Source organism: Sceloporus occidentalis, unplaced genomic scaffold (assembly GCF_023333645.1).
Source record: "Sceloporus occidentalis isolate IW3139 unplaced genomic scaffold, rSceOcc1.0.p SCAF_5, whole genome shotgun sequence".
Taxonomy (NCBI): Eukaryota; Metazoa; Chordata; class Lepidosauria; order Squamata; family Phrynosomatidae; genus Sceloporus; species Sceloporus occidentalis.
The window spans coordinates 162,136,518-162,156,305 of NW_028316985.1; the positions used below are offsets into that span (position 1 = coordinate 162,136,518).

General features: G+C 40.1%; 1 protein-coding gene across 1 annotated transcript in view; it reads left to right on the forward strand.

Annotated features, from left to right (window-relative positions):
• LOC149313057 (uncharacterized) overlaps positions 1–19,788 on the forward strand; it is a 386,934-nt gene that overhangs the window by 259,145 nt on the left and 108,001 nt on the right. Inside the window, exon 8 of the mRNA XM_089525983.1 lies at positions 19,583–19,654. Within this exon, the coding sequence (XP_089382109.1) occupies positions 19,583–19,654 (72 nt within the window). The remainder of the gene's footprint in view (positions 1–19,582; positions 19,655–19,788) is intronic.

A 19,788-nucleotide genomic window follows, 5' to 3' on the forward strand; every position in this document is an offset into this window, starting at 1 on the left:
AAATGTCTTCTTTCCCTTCCTCCAGCTTTCCCAGTGACTTTGGCAGTGTTGGCTCCATACTGGTCAAATGACAGGTCTGAATTCATTGCCTCTGTCAACACTGTCAGTTTGATTACTTTCTTGGGGCCCAGTTTGCCCCATTACCCAGGTATAGAGAGAGCAAGGCAAGTGGAAGCTACTGTTCTTCCTTGTCCTTGTCATTTGTTTGTAGACTTGGAGAAGGTAGGCAAACAGTCTACACTAGAAAGAAAGGAAAGAAAAGATCAATGGCCAGTGATTTTTTTGTCTCATATGTCAGCCCTTCACAGGTTGGCAATAACATCAGTCCCTGAGCCTGACTGGTAGGACTCTTCTGAGCTTGAGTGGAGACTTTGAACCATGGTTTTCTTAAAATACATTAAAATCTTTCTCACCAGTGTGTGACTTTTTATCCACAGCTACTGTAGGTTTTTTTTTCCCAGCAGAAGGTTTTGCACAAGATGATTTTGTTTGGGAAGCAGCTGTTTTAAATCTCCCCTGCTGCCAGGGAGCAATGTTATACCAGGCACCTCAATGTAGGAATGTTGGACCAAGGAAGCACTCACTTGGTCAACCTGCCGCTTCTTCCAGGTTAGTCTGCAGCCATGAACACAACTTGGAAAAGTTACTTTTATGCTTCAGATTCCAGAATACCCCAGCTAGCTTGACCACTGATAGCTAAAGTAGTAACATGATCATTTCCCCAAGTTCTGGCTGCAAGAGGCCATTAATAGAAGAGGGAAGCTATAAGAAAGGGCCTTGCTTAGTATCCTCTGAAGCTATCCCTGATGGAGAACATAGCAATATAGCAAGTACATTCTATACCTCTTCTCAGTGAACTAGCATTCCCTAAGCGGTTTACAACATGTAAGCCAACAAACTGGGTACTCATTTTACAGACCTACGAAAGGCTGAAAGGTGGAGTGGACCCTGGAACTCTGCAGGATAGAACTCACAACCCTGTGGCTGTGCGTGTGTGCAGTACCAACATTTAACTACTGTGCCACCAGGGCCCCTAACACTGAAGGAGTATCGTCCCCTTGGAGCCTCTGAAATGATCTAGCCCAGTTTTATACCTCATCTTTCTTCCTCTGGCTTGCCACCACCTTCTTCTCAGTGTTTACAGGCAATTCTGACTAGGAATTGACTTTGGAAGGGGCCTGTTTAGGACAGTTTGTCCTACTGAATAAATTAAATATTAGTTTAACAGGACCATACATTTTCCCCTGCAGGATTCCTTTCAGTGATTGAAGGGATCCAATGTTTCACTACCTTAAATTTGCAGGGTTTTTTTTTTTAATTGTGACCAGACATCCTCCTTTCCAGGACATGTCCTACTTTTCAGCATTCTGTCCAGGAGGCATTTCAAAATGTCCTTCATTTTGAGTGTAGCAAAGAAGCATCAATTTATATTTATATGACTGTATTTAGTTTTAATTTTGGAACATCCCCCATTTGTCTTGAATGTCCTACATTCTTGTCCTCCTTTGTGGTTAGGACATTTGATCACCCTGAGTTCAACCGCATAATAGAATAAGTTGGGTAATCACTAAGAGCTAGATAGTCTATTGTTCTACTAGTTATAGTGTAGATTCTCTTAACAGGGATGAACCATAAGAACATAAGATACCCTGTTTCTTTTTATTCTCTCTCTCTCTTTCTCTTTCTCTCTCTCTCAGACACACACACACACACAACCTCCACACACCCCTTTCCTGCCAGGTGCAGGAGCAATCAGCCAGATTCTTGCTGTGCTTGTAGCTAGAAAACAGTAATGAGGAAAACTAGTGCTTGGAAACCTTTTATACAGTAGTGATGTGCATAGGGCTCTTCAAGACCAAAAACACAGCTGGTTTTGTACTTTTACAAAGCCATGGTGTTGCCAGGGATAGAAAGAAAGTGATGTTAGCTTTGAACCAAGTTAAGAAATTAAATAGAAACAGAGAGATAAATTGCAAGCGGTGGTGATTTTGCTTGAGAAGCTAATTGTTTTATACTATTCAAACTGATTATCAAGGCATTCCTATCCCTTTCAGAGCTTTGCTATGCAATAAGCCTTGCCTCTGACCACAATTCTAAGTAAATGTATGCATCTCATTCCTACTGTGTATGAAAATATAACTAAAGACTCTTTTTCAAGCTTGAATGACCTTGATTGCATCTAAGATTCTAGGCTATGATGCTTTCAGCCATTTTCAGAAGCATTCTATCCATATCTGGGGGGGGGGGGGGGGGGGGAGGGAGGGAGCCACATGTGAATGTATTTGGCACCTGACTGAAAAGAACTGAACATTTATGCAAGACTGGTCTATGAAATTGTTAGAAGCCCATAACTTCTGGCTTTATAAACTTCATGGAGGAGTTTGGAAAGCTAAGCTTCTTTAGGTTCAAGCTACATATTACATTAAATATGCAATGTGTTCTTTTCTTTCTGTCTTTATTTCACTGAGCAGTAAGACGGGGAAGGCGGTAGTGAGTCTATCATGTCGGGAGCAAAGGTTTAATCCTTCCATCACTTACTGTGACTCTTCCAAAATCCCCCCTCCAATAATCAGTGTCATTAAAAATCTTCTGTTGGTGCTGTGTAGATGAGGCTATCTTAGAGGAATGCAAGAGTAACTGAGAGCAATGCTCTCTGAGAAGGATTATCCTTCCTTCCAGATCAGATGGGGGCAACCCATGCTTCTTCGATTAAAATGAAAATAGAAAACATGCTGCATTTTTAATGTAACACCATTACCATTTCACTGATATCTGGCTCACTCATGGATTGAGAAGGGATGTGGTTGGAGGCAATCTCTCCTTGCCAACAAACCATATCATCTGCTCTGTTTCAAGGGGACCCTTCAATCCTCTGGAGCTGGTGATGGTGAGGTAAACAGATGATTGGAGAGATGTTACAAAGAACAACATTCCTTTCCCTATTCTGATGACAGAAGCCTTCCAACAGCATAGGAAGATCTATTGGATATACTCTGGTATAATCTAGGCAAAGATTCTTGGGATAAGAACATAAATGTTACAGATAGTGTGATGTGGCAGCTAAAAAGGCCAATGTGATTTTAGGCTGCATCAATAGACGTATTAGTGTCTAAATCAAGGGAAGTAAAAGGTGGTCGGGCCTCACCTGGAATACTGTGTCCAGTTCTGGGCACCACAGTGTAAAAAGGATGTTGACAAGTTGGAGCCTGTCCAGAAGAGCCACCAAAATGATGAAGGGCCTGGAAACCATGTCTTATGAGGAAAGACATAGGGAACTGGATATGTTTAGCCTAGAGAAGAAATGATTAAGAGGTGATATGATAGCTCTGTTTAAGTATTTGAAGGGGTGTCACATTGAGGATGGAACAAGTTGGTTTTCTGTTGCTCCAGAGACTAGAGAGCTATTCAACAGTGGAATGCACTCCCTTGGAGTGTGGTGGAGTCTTTAAACAGAGGCTGGATGGCCATCTCTCTGGGGTGCTTAGATTGTGAGTTCCTGCACGGCAAGGGGCAGGGACGTAGCCAAGGGGGGTTCTTGGGGTCCGGACACCCCCTTCCGTTAGATAAAATGAATGGTGTGTGCTGCTGCGCTGCTGCAGCCAAGCCCTATTATAATGGTGGAACTTAGTATGGAACCCCCCCCCCCCCGCTTCCCAAAATCCTGGCTACATCCCTTCAAGGGGTTGGACTGGATGGCTGTTGTGGTCTCTTGCAACTCTATGATTCTGTGGTTCTATTTTTATCCATCAAAGACTGGATAGATTATATTCAAGGATTTCCTTGATCTAGCAGTTTACTCTTTAATATCCTACTTTGAAATATCCCCATTGGTTCTGACTGGCAGGGATCTAAATATCTAGTAGTCTGCCACCCTTGGGAAAACTTTATTCTTCAGTTTGTAGTAGTAGAAGCATGCAGGAGGAAAAAAAAAACTTTTTAGAGATTTTGTTCCAACATGCTGTAGTCACATCTTTCACTGCCTTCATTTCATACACTAGGATTTGCATGTCATTGCCTAAATCTTCAAATAGTACTTTGTGTTCCACTTGCTGCCACACTGGATCCTGGCCAACTATGTTTTAAACAGAATATTATGATGTCTTCTGAGTTTCATGAGCAGGCCATATATAGGCACAATCAACTTTTGGATAGTCAGGGTTTCTAATTATGGTACTTTATAGCTAGACACAAGCTATAGACAAGGAGCATGGACTATAAAATCATGTTCAGGTCTAGGGGCTTTCCCTTCCTCCTCCTTCCAGCTGATTGGTCCCTTTTTGCTTTTATGACCAGCATTTTTAGTTCTGTTTTAAAACTTTAATTCTTAGTCTTAAAGAGAAAACACTGTTGTGAACTTATGGATCTTGATCACTATGACAAATGATCTTAATGGCACTTATAGTGATCTGAGGGTATCTTTCTCATGGTTAGAAATCCAGACTTTAGAAAATGATATCCTTCAGCACTGCCAGGTGGGGGTCAGAGAGAAGAAAAGGCAGATGTTTAATTTTGTATTGAGAGTGTAGAAAATGCTTACATGGATCAGAGGTTTGATATTTTATTTTTTGCACTACAGCTCACCAATCCTCAGGCCTAACCAATGCTAGCTTGATGATTCTGAGAGTTATGCTCCAAAAATGTACTTTTTATGAGTTCTGCTCTTGAGGAATAATGAAAGAGATCAAGATCCAGCATGTTGGTTTACCCTTCAAACAATGTGCATTCATGCAATGTTACATGCAAACATATAGGAGATACACACACACAACGTGAACAGAGCTTCTCCATGTACAGTGGACCCTTGTTACACGCTGGGGTTTGGTTCCAAGATCCCCCGTGGATAACAAAATCCGTGGATGCTCAAGTCCCATTAAATATAATGGCATAGCAAAATGGTGTCCCTTATAAAAAATGGGAAATCAAGGTTTCATATTTGAAATTTATCCTTTTTTTTTTTGAACATTTTCAAACTGTGAATGCTTGAATCTGTGTATAAAAAATTTGTGTATAAGAAGGGCCGATTGTACTCTTTTTGCATGTGTAGACTCTTAGAAAAATACAAGTGCTCTTGGATATAAACATACACATAATCCTTGTCCATGAATTGTCCTTCGCTTTATCGAGCACAAACAAAATGTTTGTCCGTGGATATATCATGTGGACACTGTAACAAGGAAGAGAGCTCTTTGAGATGAAGGATTTTTCTTGCCTGGGAACAAGATGCAGGGTTTGGCTACTTCCTGTAGAATTACACTTGGCCTTCCCATATTGCTCAGGAGTTGGTCTCTTTAAATGATTCACTGGAAATGCAAGTAGATGTGGTTTCTTTTGTAAAGTGCCTGCTGGATGCATAGGAAATTATTATTTTCAGTGAGTTGCTTGGGATGGTGGTATTATTTTGGAATAATAAAGTAGTGGACAATTCTAATGCTCACATTATCACAGACCCTGCTGGAACATGTAACACAGAGGCTGAGCTAGGAAGTTTACTGCAATATCAGAAAGGATCTTTTCTCAAGGTGTACTATACTGTCACTTGTAGCAGCAGTGAAATTTGGCTGTCTGTTCCTGTATCCAGTTGGATGCTTTGTTAAAATTATCTATTATTATGATATGTCCAGGCAGGAAATGTAGATAGAGTGAAGAGCAATCATCCCATCCACAAGAATTGTAGGTGCTGGGATAACAGTCTGGAGGTTTGCTGAGAAGCAAGCAAGCAGTTAACTAGGCACAGGAGTCTCAAAGCTTATTCTTTACTGCTACATTCTGTTTTCCAAAAGACTGGCCAAATAGATCATATACAGGATCACATATAGGATTTTGGCCTCTCAAATCTCCTGGCCATTGCTGAAGTGAAAGGTACAATATTGCCCTCAGGCCAACTTGATGATAGTACTGAATTGATCCAGAGAGCAAAAGACCAGTGTCTTCCTGTGGTAAAGTACCACAATGGAATTGACAGGAAGGGATCTGGGTCCCATTTCAAGCATCTTTGCAATGAGGTATACTGCATATTATATATCCCTTTCTACATCTATTTCATAGAATCAGTATATCTAGAATTCAGAACTCAATTAGAAGACCTTAGCTCTCAGATACATAGTTTTAACATAGTTAATAATTTTGGCATCTGTGTCTGCAACTCTCAAAACACCATGTCTTGAAGATTTGAAAAGCTAAGTACTAGAAAAAGTTGCTCTTTCCAGATATATAGAGTCCCACAGCTATCCATAATTTTCAATCTTCTGAGAGAAGCTTCATAAATATTGTTGTATATTTCACTTTTGACAGCTTGTATTTTGCTTTCTCTCAACTTTCTTTGCCATGGAATTGGGAAAGAGCATTAATATGATCATGCAACTACTTCTAACTGCTACAGGTTTATAAAAGAATCATGTTCATGTCAAAAGTGAGCCCAGTTGAGTTCAGTGCTACTTGAGGTGGATATTGCTTATTTCATTCTCACTTGTGAGTGTGAAGCTTTTTAAATATTGTTCTCCTGCTATATGACATTATGAGAATTTTAGTGGCTTTTGGTGATTCTTTATGCATTGCAGGACTGTTTTGTGAAAATACCTGCAGAGGTTTTGCTTCTGTGAAAGAATCCCTTTTTTGTGTGCGCGTGCACACACACACACACATATATATTGCTTTTGCTGCTGCTGCTGCTCACAAACAAAATGTGCTTTTTGCTTTCACATAACTTCTTCTCACAAAGAAAAATCTTGCAGAAGCTGTTATTTTCATGTCTTGAAACCCTATTCCAAAACACAGTCTAATCAAGAATGAGAAAATTTGTGAATGTTATTTTCATCCCTAGAGCCACTTATTCCCAGGTAAGTTATGTGTAGAATTACAGTCTTAATGCATTGAGATCTCTGCAATGGAATTATTCTTTGGCAAATGCTTCTTTAATCAAATGTCTGGAGAGGTCTCTACTACTAATTAACTGAGGAGGGAAAAATCAGCTTGACATTCTGTGCACTGGCTGATGTTTCACTTGTGTTTACTTGAGCTAAACTTGAATCCTTGGCACTAGAATAAGCTAGCAGGTCATCTGAAGGTTTTAAAATGACTTTACCTTACCCTGTCACCTGAAGATCATTCAAGATTTATTGTAAAGCCAGAGCAGTAATTAATGAAAATAGACCTTGAATGTGCACTAAATGGTCTAATGGAGTATATTAATCTATTTGCTATCATCTTTCTGCAATGATAATAATGACCTACTCCAATTCAGTCCTGATATAGGGAGAGATTTATTGTTTATCAGTTCTCAAAATCATCATCCAGCAGTTGACTTTAAATTGGTTTTGGGGTCTAGGTGCAGTAAGAAGCCACACAGGGTGCATACTTAGCTATTTTCATAAAATTATTTTCTCCACATGGTGCATTCCAAGTAATTTTTTTAACAGCTGGGGCTGCATGCAACTGATAGCATCTTTCAAATGTCTTCAGCAGGAGGGATTAAGTTCCAGAAAGCGAAGATATTCAGAACTTTCTTTTATTATCTTAACCTTTGTTAACTTGAGTGATTAAGCAGATTCTTTTGCTCTTTCAGAGCTGTTAGGACTCTCTAGTTAATATTCTTATATGATTAACCCTTGTTATTCTTCTGATTGCCTCTAATGAAAAAATTTCAGAATAACAAAGCAGAAGTAATATATTTCAACGGTACTTTGTGATTTGCACTCTATTCATCTTAATCACATCCCTGAGTCATTCCTGGTTTATATCTAGGAAACTAAAGCTGAAAACTAAAGCTGACCAGTCCATTCAGTATCTTTGCTCAGATTTGATGAGGCTTTTGAACCCAAATCTCCTAATTCCAATGGGACCTAATATGTCAGAACATATTGTATATATGTACCATCTTCCCATAAAATTAGCTTTGTTTGAGAGAACATTGTTGCAGGATTTAATATGAGAAATAACCCACAGCAATGGTCAACCTGTTATAATTTTAATAATGCATTCTATTTTATCATGATGAAATAAAACATTCATTACTAAGACATATGCTAAATAAAATAATTAACATCAGAGTTGAGGCAAATGTGTCCAACACTGATTTCCATTATGAAAAGAGAGCTATTGGGGATACTGAAAAGTTTTCTTTTTGTACTAGATTGATGTTTGTAGTGCTGATCTGGTAAAGTGTTTAAATAGACCTTTTCCTTCATAGTTGCAATGAACTCATCAAGTTTAGCAATACTGGAGGGAATGAAGAATTAATGATGAGTAAGAAGCATTATATTCTTAACAAACACTGGCTTCACTGTGAACTATTTTTCTTTCCATCAGTGGTTTTATCTTATTGCCCAATTTTAATGGCTGTCTGATAACAGGACAGTTGTTATTGTTAACTGCCCTTGAATCAACTCCAACTTATGTCAACCCTGTGGATGAGATATCTCAAGCCTCCTTATCCTCCACAGGTCTGCTTACATCTTGTAGATTCATGCCTGTGGCTTTCCTGATTGAGTCTATCCATCTGACTTGTGGTCTTCCTCTTTTTCTACTACCACCTTTTCCAGCATTATCATCTTTTCTAATGAGTCATATCTTCTCATGATGTGGCCAAAGTACAACAGCCTTAATTTGAGCATCTTGTCCTCTAGGGAGTTCAGGCTTGATCTGTTCAAGGACCCATTTGTTTGTCTTTCTTGGCTCTCCACAGTATCCTCAGCACTCTTCTCCAGCACCACATCTCACATCAGTTTATTTTCCTCCTATCCATCTTCTTCACTGACCAGTTCTCACACCTGTATATGGTGATGGGGAATACAATGGACTAGACAATTCTAGTTAACCGTGATCTTGCTAGTTTTTCATTGCTGCCCTTTCCATTCCTAGTCTTCTTATTTCTTGGTGGCAGTCTCCGTTCTCAGTGTTTGATCCAAGGTATGGAAATCTTTAACTATTTTCTTTTCCTAATTATCTAGGTTGATTTATTTATCAACTGTAGTGGCACTCCCATTTCTCTGAGAGCAGAACAGTTACTAAGAACAATATGGGTCTATATTTTCAAACAGATATGGAGACAAATGTAACTGTAAAAGAAGTGTTCCTTCAAAATAAAAAACATGAGGGGCATATCCACTATCTACACTATCTACACTATCAATCTGAAATTAGAGGCATATTTTTCAGGGTAAGAAAATATTCACCAAATCTCAAGTTTATGTGATCTTAGCCTTAATATTTAGAAGAATGAAAGATGATTGTTGTGAAGTTGAAGGCTTTCATGACTGGCATCCATAGTTTTTTGTGAATTTTTCGGGCTATGAGGCCATGATCTAAAAGAGTTTATTCCTTCTAGAACATGGCTTCATAGCTCAAAAAAACCCCCACAAAAAACTAAGGATGATTGTTGATGGTGTTGTGTGCCCTCAAGTTGTTTCTAATTTATGGTGATCCTAAGGCAACACTATCATAGGGCTTTCTTGGCAAGATTTTACCATTGCCTTTCCCTGAAGCTGAGTGAGTATAACTTGCCCAAGGTGTTGTCAGTGAGTTTCATGGCTGATTAGTATGAGTGTTAGAATTAGGATTATTAGTATTAACCAGTATGGTTTTGTTGGGAACCATAATAGTGGAACTGGCTTTCTTATACTTTGCTAAGTTATTTTGTATACCTTCAAGAAGAAACCTGTTGTCCAAGTAGAAAATGACAGAACAAAGACCAGCATAGTTGCCATTGAGATGAAAGAGTAGAGTCAGCATAGAAGATGTATGGGTCATTCACATGTAGTTCTATTTAATGTGACTATGAAATAATCTCACTCATGTATGCCGGGTTTGTTGCTCACACTATGGAACTGCATCTATATGCATCTCTGTGAGTTTGGTTGCTCACATGTGTCAGCACTCAAATAAAGGTGGATTTAAGTATTCAAATATATTTGAAGTATATTTAAGACATACATTGGTTTATCCTGGGTCTGTTCGCATCAATTAGTCACATAGCCGAGAATGCGAACCTTTTTAAAAATTGGAAAAACCACCAATGTTGATTATCCTGGGTTAAGTGGGGGATTTTGGCAGCCCCCCCCCCCCAGCTTAATTGGATGCATTCAAAATGTATGTGAACAGCAAAGATTCAACACAGATTTTGCCTGAATTATTTTCACTGTATGAATAATCCTCTGGACTGAAAGAGGCTATTTTGTCTACATGCTATAGTAGTTTCATTTAGTAGAAACTTGGCTTTCATCAAGGCCTTTGGGCCTCATTAATTTATCCCAAATACTGATATACATAGTTAAATTTTTTAATCTTTTACACCCATCTTAACTATTATTATGTTTAATATATTCTAGCTAATTTAAATTACTTTAAAACTGTCTAACTTGTCATTTTAATATTATTTGTAAGTTTCCCTGAGATCTTTTTGATATAGGGTGGGGTATAAATATTTAAATAAATAAATAAATATTAAAATGTATGTAGAATATTTATACCAAACACTGCTCTAAAGACAGGTCACAGCAAATGACAAAACTATATAATAAAACAGCATTTGTGCTCCATTGAATTATCAGTAGACTGATATGAAACTAGATAGAGAGGCACTCGATGAGTAATAATTAATAGGACATAAATTATCCTATGAGACTTAGAGTGCTGATACAGTTTAACCCCCTCATTAATTATTTGCATGAGGGACATCTACTATCAAAATTATTAATTTCTGGATGATGCAGATCTATGGGGGAATTTAAATTCTTTTAGAGGATCAGCTGTTTAAAAGGCAACAGGGTCTCATTGGAGAGAATGCCCATAAAGCATTACAATATAATATTTATTCATTGCCAGGAGCATGAATGGAAATAGATTACTTGATGCACCCTTTGGGGCGAATGTATCCCTTAGGAAATATGCCCCCTCTCCTGAATATTAACTATCTTATATTAGATTGTTTCTTGTGTTTTCAAAGTTTTCATAAAACCATATTCTTTCTTTTAAAATTACAATTCATTTTTGAATGAATACACATGTTGGAAGGAAGAATGCCCTTTGGCCTTATCATACTCTGCAGTGTATTATTGTTTTGGTTTGGCTGCTGATAGAGAAAGCAGCAGTTACAATAAAAGGGTTTATATAAAGAAGCTCCTGCTGTGATTGCTTGGCACTGTATAGGGAATGATACAAGACACTATATTCCCCCGAGCAGGTACAATAATGAGCACCCGGTCTGAGAGATTAATTAGAGCTTGAGGTGGCTGTAAGGGTGGGGGAAGCCATCATATAATGTGTCAGGATTACTCTGGCCTACAGTTTAAGTGATTCAATGTGAAATAGTAGCAGCTGGCTATAAATGTACAAAGTACAATTGGGCAGCAGGTGGTAATTCCTGTCTAGTTTGCCAGATCTTCACAGGAATATGTAAGCTTGTGCAGAAAGGTCAGTAGAAGGGGGGGGGGGGGGAGAAGAAGAAAGAACAGACTTTATGGCTTCTACTGTGAGTCATAAAGTAAACAGCCCAAGATTTGCTCATATCCTACAAGGTTCACAATGGTAGCTCATAATCAGGTCCTTTGTAAGACCAGAGAAGCAAAATGTTCATTTGAGGTCCCTTCCTGAGATATCTTTTTTTCATTTTGTTTATATGCTTAGGTTTGGGGAGTCTGAAAGTAATGAGTTGGCCATAGTGCAACAGTATGTGCATTGAGGTTGCCTCCTCCAGGTGTCAGCCAGTGATGATATATGCAGCCTTTTGTGCTCCCCCCACCCAATAAAAGTTCATGTACATTATTGTTGTGTGCCTTCAAGTCATTTCTGACTTATGGTGACCCTAAAGCCAACCTTTCATAAGGTTTTCCTAAGAAGATGTGTTCAGATGGGGTTGACCATAGCCTTCCTCTGAGGACATATTATATTATCATATTGTAAATAATCAGAGATATAATGAAATGTTGTCAGAGTTGCACAAGCCATATTTCTGCCTGGGATAGATCAGCTGATCACCATAGTCATGGTATATAGTACTCAAGTAGGGTTGCCATATCCTGGATTCTGCTGGGACATTCATAGTTTTTGGCCATTTTGAATGTCCTGGCCCGGGTTTAGAGGCAGTCCTGGCTCCCGCCTTCTCCTCCTCAATCATTATCTCTTGCCGCAATAAAAGTGTGGCGGCAGCAGCATACGGGCGGGGCTTAGCTGGGCTTGGATGGGGCTCAGGGTGGGGCCTCCATCACTGCCTGCCATGCGGGGTGGGGCCTCAGCCAGCCGACTAGGCCCCGAGTAGCAAGGACTGCATTACAAGGCCTCTCCTCCAGCGGCGGCGGAGCCGTGCGGGGGCCAGCCAGCTGCCTGAAGCTCCGTGCCACATGGCAGGCGATGGTGGAGGAAAGGCCTTGCTGTGGAGGCCTCCCTCCTTGGGGTCCAGCTAGCTGCCTGAGGCCCCTCGCGGCTACCTCTGGAGAAGGCCTTACCATGGCAGCCTCTCTCCTTGGGGCTCAGCTGTCCAGTGCAGGCCCCATGCGGCTCCTCTGCCTCTGAAGAAGGTCTTGCCAGCTGGCTGGGCCCCGAGTAAAGAGGCTGCAACAGCAAGGCCTTCTCCAGAGGCGGAGGAGCCACAAGGTGCCTCCTCCAGCCGGCTGGGCCCAGGAGTCTAACCAGGAGATAACTGCTGCAAGAACTATCATGGCCAAAACCATCTTCCCTAGTAAAAGGTGCAGCTGGCAAAGGCAACCATTCTTTCAGGAGCAATGTTGGGTCTGAGAGTATCCAAAGCTACAAACCTGATATTGATGAGGGAGTGCCACCTCAGTTGGAGCAGGTTGTGATCCCAATCCCAAATTAACTTCCCTATTGACAAACAGAACTTCTGTCTTTTCTGGATTGATGCTGAATTTATTCACTCACATCCATTCCTTTACTAGACAATGATTCAGGATTTCCACGGTCTGTTTTATAACTGTTGGGAAGGAGACATAGACCTGGATATCATTGGCATAGTGACAACTTCCAATTGAACCCCAAACTTCAAATCCTCCAGTGGCTTCTTTTTGTAAAAAAGAAAAAAAAAAGGATAGAGGATGGTATTAACTCTTATGAGAATCTACAGGCTAAGAATCATGACATTCCTCCAGCTTCTTCTGGGAGTATTCAGTTAAAAAGAATTAGACTCACTTCAAAATAGGGCAACAAGGGCATACTCCCCCTGTCTAGTTCCTGGTGTAGGTCATCCACCATGGTGACCAAAGCAGCTTCTCTCCCATGAGAGGGTCTGAACCCGGATCTGTTTTCATCAAAAAAAGTGAGGAAGTCAGAAACGAGGAACAAGTCCAGGGGACAGAAGTGAAGAGATCACAGAAAGAAACAGACCTATGCAAAGAAGCCCTTGTTACTCTGCTAAATTACAAGTTTTCTCCTGCCCTATATTCTTCATGTCCAGGAGAGTCCAATGCCCAGTTTAAGTGTTGCCAGGCAGTGGAGTCAAAAAGCATGCCTGGTTACTTTAGTGTCAGGATAAGCTATTTTGATACCTTACCACATAGGGCAACTGCACACCATAGCCCCAAATCCCCAGTATCTCTTGACACTCGGATACAGTATTGTGTACAAATTAAAGGAATATGCAACTGTGGTAGGATGGTGCTACTCTATTCTGCTTTGGTCAGGCCTCACCTGGAATACTGTGTCCATTTCTGGGCACCACCATTCAAAGAGGATGTTGGCAGGCTGGACCGTGTCCAGAGGAGGGTGACCAAAATATTGAAGGGTCTGGAAACTATGCCCTCTGAGGAGAGACTTAGGGAGCTGGGTTTGTTTTGCCTGGAAAAGAGAAGATTAAGAAGTGATATGACAGCCCTGAAGGGGTGTCATATTGAGCCTGGAACAAGCTTGTTTTGTGTTACTCCAGAGAATAGGACCTGGAGCAATGGATTCAAACTATAGGAAAAGAGATTCTAGCTTTAGAAAGAACTTCCAGAGAGAGAGAGAAAGAGAGAGAGAAAGAGAGAGAGAGAGAGGTGGAGTCTCCTTTGGAGGTTTTTAAACATAGTCTGGATGGCCATCTGCGAGGAGTGCTTCGATTGTGTGTTCCTGCATGGCAGGGGGTTAGACTTGGATGTTCCTTGTGGTCTCTTTCAACTTCCTGACTCCCTACCCTAAACCCTGACAAAAAATATTTCCGCCCAAATACTCACTGGAATAGGGCTTGAGTGTTGTTTAACCATGCTTAAGCCTAGGAGGAGCCCAGGAGAAGAAGTCACTTCCTGCTATAGAAAAGTGCCCCCTTGGACCTTTTTGTCTGAATAGGACAAAAACATGGTCAGAGTCATTCTACTCCTCTTCATCTGCACTGGGGAACTGAGGAGAATTTTGTTTAACTCATAAGGGACTGGAGGCCATAAAAATGGCCCTGGAGGATGCATATAGCTCATGGCACACACTTTCACTACCCTGGTTTAAATGCTCCTGTTCATTCCTTGACCATGAGATATCCAGTACTACTATCCCACCTTTGCACCTATATTTCTTCTATGCCATCTGTGCAGGGTTCTGTTTGTGAGCTCTTTATACATCTAGCTAAAATGATTGTCTCACTGGTTGTTAACACCAAAATATTTATAGTACGTTATAGTACGTTCCTATTCAAGGGTATTCACTAATACTTGATTCCACTTAATTAGGTTCAGGATTGTGCTATAAGATCCCTTTCATATTGATATTCTAGACTAACACGGCTATATCTCTGAATTCTATCTTCACCAGAAATTGAACCATGTGATATTTCTACACCATTGATGCAGTACCATTAAAATTAACTTAAAAGTTACATTTCAAAGTTATCCTTTATTAAGATACTGTTGTAATTAATATACCATAGTTTAAGAAAAAGAACTACTTGTAAGTAATTAGATAATTTGTAAATCATTACATTCTCTGTGCTTCAGTACTTGAGAATTCAGTTTATCTATCATGATTGTTAATAGACTTTTGTCTTGGTTCTCCCTAATTCCATTTCTAAAGGCCATCTAAATTTGTTGGTGTCCTCACATAAAATCTCAAGTGTCTTGAAGCAGCAGCAATTTTTCCTGTGTGCCATATCTGCAGTCACCAAGATTTCAGGATAAAAAAAAATCTTGCTATAAAAGTTGCATATTTTCCCCTTTCACTAATATTTTTTTATAAATGGCATTTTTTTAAAACTCAGTTTTTAAAAATTGAGATGGAACACTAATGTTTGACAGTGCTTTGGGTTTCTTTCCCCTACCCCAAATACAAATGGTGGTTTAGAAAAGAAATGAGGAAAGTAAATGTTATGTTACTGTTAACAATAATGTTATGTTACCATAAGAAAATAGAGGTAAACATTTATTCTGGGTTCTAAAACATATTATTATTATTATTATTATTATTATTATTATTATTATTAACCTTTATTTATGAAGCGCTGTAAATTTACACAGCGCTGTACATGCAATCTTTTTAGTTAGACGGTTCCCTGCCCTCAGGCTTACAATCTAAAAAGACATGACACAGAAGGAGAAGGGAGTGGTGACGGGAAAGGGTAAGAGGTCCAGCAGTTCCTCTCAACCTCCGAGGCCTGGACCAAGGCAGATGGACAGGAGGGAGGGCTTGGCTTCAAAATGGAAGGTTAATCATTATCCAGGGAAAATACATACTCACAAGTAGGATAATACATATACAGTACATAGCAATACAGGAAATGGATCAATAAACAGTCAACAACAGAACATCAGATAGTAAGCGACAATTACGCGATGTCTGGGAAGGCTTCTCTGAACAGGATGGTTTTCAACTCCGTTTTGAAGCTGGTTAAAGAAGTGATGACTCTTGCTTGTGGAGGAAGAAGGTTCCAGGAGTGAGGGGCAGCAAGTGAAAAGGGGCGAATCCGGGATGGGGCAGAGGAAATCCTGGGCTGAGACAGGAACCCTTGACTACCAGAACGGAGGGCCTGAGTGGGAAGGTGAGGAGAAACAAGGTCTGATAAGTAAGGAGGGGCCAGTCCATGGAGGGCTTTGAATGTCGACAGCAGGAGCTTATACTGAATGCGGAAAGGGAGAGGGAGCCAGTGAAGGGATGCCAACACAGGAGAGATGTGGTCAGAGCGGTGGGTGGAAGTGATAATGCGTGCAGCTGAATGCTGGACAGAGATTAAAGGACGGAGGTGAGAAAGAGGAAGCCCAGCCAGGAGGACATTACAGTAATCAAGTTGTGAGATCACTAGGGCATGGACCAGGATCTTGGCAGTAGAGGCGGAGAGATATGGTCGGATTTTGGCAATATTGTACAAAAAGAATCTACAAGCCTTGGCTGTGGTCTGGATCTGAGGGATACACAACAGGGAAGAGTCAAAGATAAAGCCAAGACTGCGGGCTTGCTGGACTGGTTGAATGGAAATGTTGTCCACAGAGACAGAAAAGGAGTGTTGAAGCTTGGGCTTAGGAGGAAAGACAAGAAGCTCCGTCTTGGACATGTTGAGCTTCAAACGCCGATGGCGCATCCACTGTGAGACAGCTGTAAGGCAAGACGAGACTTGCTGTTCAAGCCTTGGAGAAAGGTCAGGGGCAGAAAGATACAGCTGGGTGTCATTGGCATGCAGATGGTAGGAAAAACCAAAAGAGCTGATGAGTTTTCCTAAGGACAGTGTGTAGAGAGAAAACAGAAGGGGACCCAGAACAGAGCCCTGGGGAACTCCAACAGATAAGGGAACAGGAGAAGAAGTCTGACCCCCTGCAACTACTGCAAAAGATCTGCCAGACAAGTAAGATCTAAACCAGTCGAGAACAGAGTCTGAGAACCCAAGGTGTGTGTGTGTGTGTGTGTGTGTGTTTTAAAAAACCCAACTAGCATTTTTGTATTTGTTGTTGTTGTTGTTGTATGCCTTAAAGTCTCTTCCAACTTATGGTGACCCTAAGGCAAACCTATCATGGGATTTTCTTGGCAAGATTTCTTCAGGGGAGGTTTGCCATTGCCTTCCCCCTGAGGCTGAGAGCATGTGACTTGCCTAAGACCACCCAGTGAGTTTCATGGCCAAGGTAGGAATCGAACCCTGGTCTCCAGAGTCATGATCCAACAGTCAAACCACTACACCATGCTGGTTTGTGTGTATCTTATTTGGGAAAGAGGGATATTTTCCATGATAGTGTAATCCAAAAGGTATCTGCTCAGAAAAAAAAGTCTCAGTGGACTAATTTCCCAGGTAAAGGTGTATATGATTACAGTATAATATGTATTCAAAATTAGAAATGTCACATGTATAATAACAAAGCCAATATAATTACCTTTCTTGTTGTTGTTTTTTTAATCCTTCTCCCCACTAGAAAAACATTAAGAGCTGTTTAGCCAAAGTTAATGGAGTTTTATGAGAGCAAATGATAAAAGGAAAAAAGATGTTTTTTCTTCTGGAAAATTTGGTTTTGGTACTAGGGTCAGAGAGCAAAGAGAAAAAAGCAGCATCCTTCAGCAAGATAAATTAATCTCTGGGTCTCCCTGCATAATGTTCTGCCCTGGAGATTTTTAGAAAACAATCTTAACTATATTATCAAATTTGCTGGACTGTGCTTAGAGGTCAGATCTTTGGAGTTCTTTAGAATCCTCACCCCTCTGTGCAATAGCACAAAGGTACTCTATAAATCATTGGATGCTGAAAGTTCATTTCATGTCTGATAACCTTTTCTGAATATAGAAGGACATTACAATATAACAATGACTCAATGCGAAATATGAGGGGATATGAACCTTTACCCTTCACATAGAAAAATAGGTCTATAATACACTATAATGTTGACACAAAAACATTTTTTTTACTGTCCTGTTTGAGCCGCAGTTAAATGTTCAGTGTTTCATTGTGTGCGTACTTTGTGTTGCATGGGGAAGAAAACATTTTAAAATGTAGTAAAAAGATCTGTTGTTTCAGAGTATGTTGGTGTCTACAAAGTTCATGAAGAAACAATATGTTGTAAAGCAGCCTATTCCAACTCAGTGTAATTCCAGATTATGTTGCATTACAACCTTCACCAGCCCCATCAAGTGTTCATGTTCATCAATGGAAGTTATAGGAATTGTAGTTCAACAATATCTGAGGACCCTAGGAAGCTGCTCTAGATGAAGGTGGCTTATTTCCATTTTACTAACTGACCATATCTAATAAATGTCCATAGATGTATAGTTTTATTCCTTCTGGGGGCCTTCACTATTAGTGCAAAGGAAAATTAAATATCTAACATAAGCCATCTTCAGGAGCACATCTGAGGGCAGACTTTTTTTAAAATGTATGTTTTAAGTTGTCGTTCTGTGTGATGTTTTGTGTTGTACCATGTGTGTATGTGTGTCCCCAGGGTCACCCAGGCTTTCCCACAGTTGCTGCCCTTCACAGTAATCAGATCCTCACTGTCAAGGTTTGTGGATGGCCAATACCAACTAGCCAGTCTTTCTATATCAGCATAGAAGGGTCATGAAGAATAAGTTTGCTTCAGGAAGTTTGCCATGAACATAATGTACCTGATCACTGCCAGACTTACCACATTAGTCCTCTCATGTCATACTGGTACTTGTGGAACTGCTCAGAGTGTGAGATGGGTGAGGCTTAAATTCTATATGCTGGTATTCTCAACAGTGGGCCCTCATTTGTGCCTGAAAAAGTTACTTTTCTGGACTCCCAATTCCAAGATGGATTCCAGAATAGTAACTTTTCTTGATGACCATTTTAATTCTCAGTGGAAATATGTTTTGTAATTCTGCTTGTATAAGTTATATAAATCATTAGGTAAATGTATGTCAAAACACTGGTGATTACCTGAATCTTTTTTTTTTTTTTTTTTTTTTTTTTTTGCCTTCATGGTTTCACACTGGCATATATGCTTTCAATTATTTGAGCATTAAACAGAAATTATTTAAACTAGCTATACATGGGCAGGCTCAGCTATGCCACAAAATGACACTGTTCTTCATGGCACAATATGCTCTTTGGGAAGTCTGGCTAAAAGCTGAACTGGTGCTCTTGTCTCTTAGAATCTTTGCTCATGAATCAGAACAAAGGTATTCAGTGTAGATTTTCCAAATACTGAAGTAAATTTAAGAATCATTGGCCCCGTACAGACAGGCCAAAATAAAGCTGCTTTGGGTCACTTTGGAGGTATGCTGTTTAAATGATGCATGCGTCCTAAGAGTCCAGAAGCCGCACCAAAGCCACATTCCAAGACTGGAACGTGGCTTTGGTGTGGCTTCCAGACTCTTAGGACCCATGCGTTATTTAAACAGCATACCTCCAAAGTGACCCAAAGCAGCTTTATTTTGGCCTGTCTGTATGGGCCCTTAGTTACAAAAGATGTTCAAGAGTAAGCTTGACTTTAATTTACCTTTAATTTCATAAAGTGATAAAGTGATGGGTATTCTACCTTCTGATTTGGTAATATAGTATTCTATGGATATTCTTTTTCTTAATGCACAGATTCTTATGCCAGACACAAGCACCAGTTAGTTATTATATTTACTACTGCAAGTCTAATCTGTATGTTTCTATTTCTTTCTCGGGCCTTCTGATGTCTATACTTCAACTCTTTCACCTCTGAACTTCAACCTTTGACCTCACCTACCTGATCAGATGGTGTTTCCTAAAATCAATCATGGGTTTCTCTCTGCTGATCAGCAGCTCATTAAACGCCGCCTCATTAAGGTAGTGCTTACTCTCTCCCTCCACCTTTTGCCATGCTCTTGCTTGCAGCTGATTGCTGAATTATGAACATTGCTGAACTACATACTTCTTAATGACATTGAATTTTGTTTTTAGAAAAAGTGAGATGAAACTGC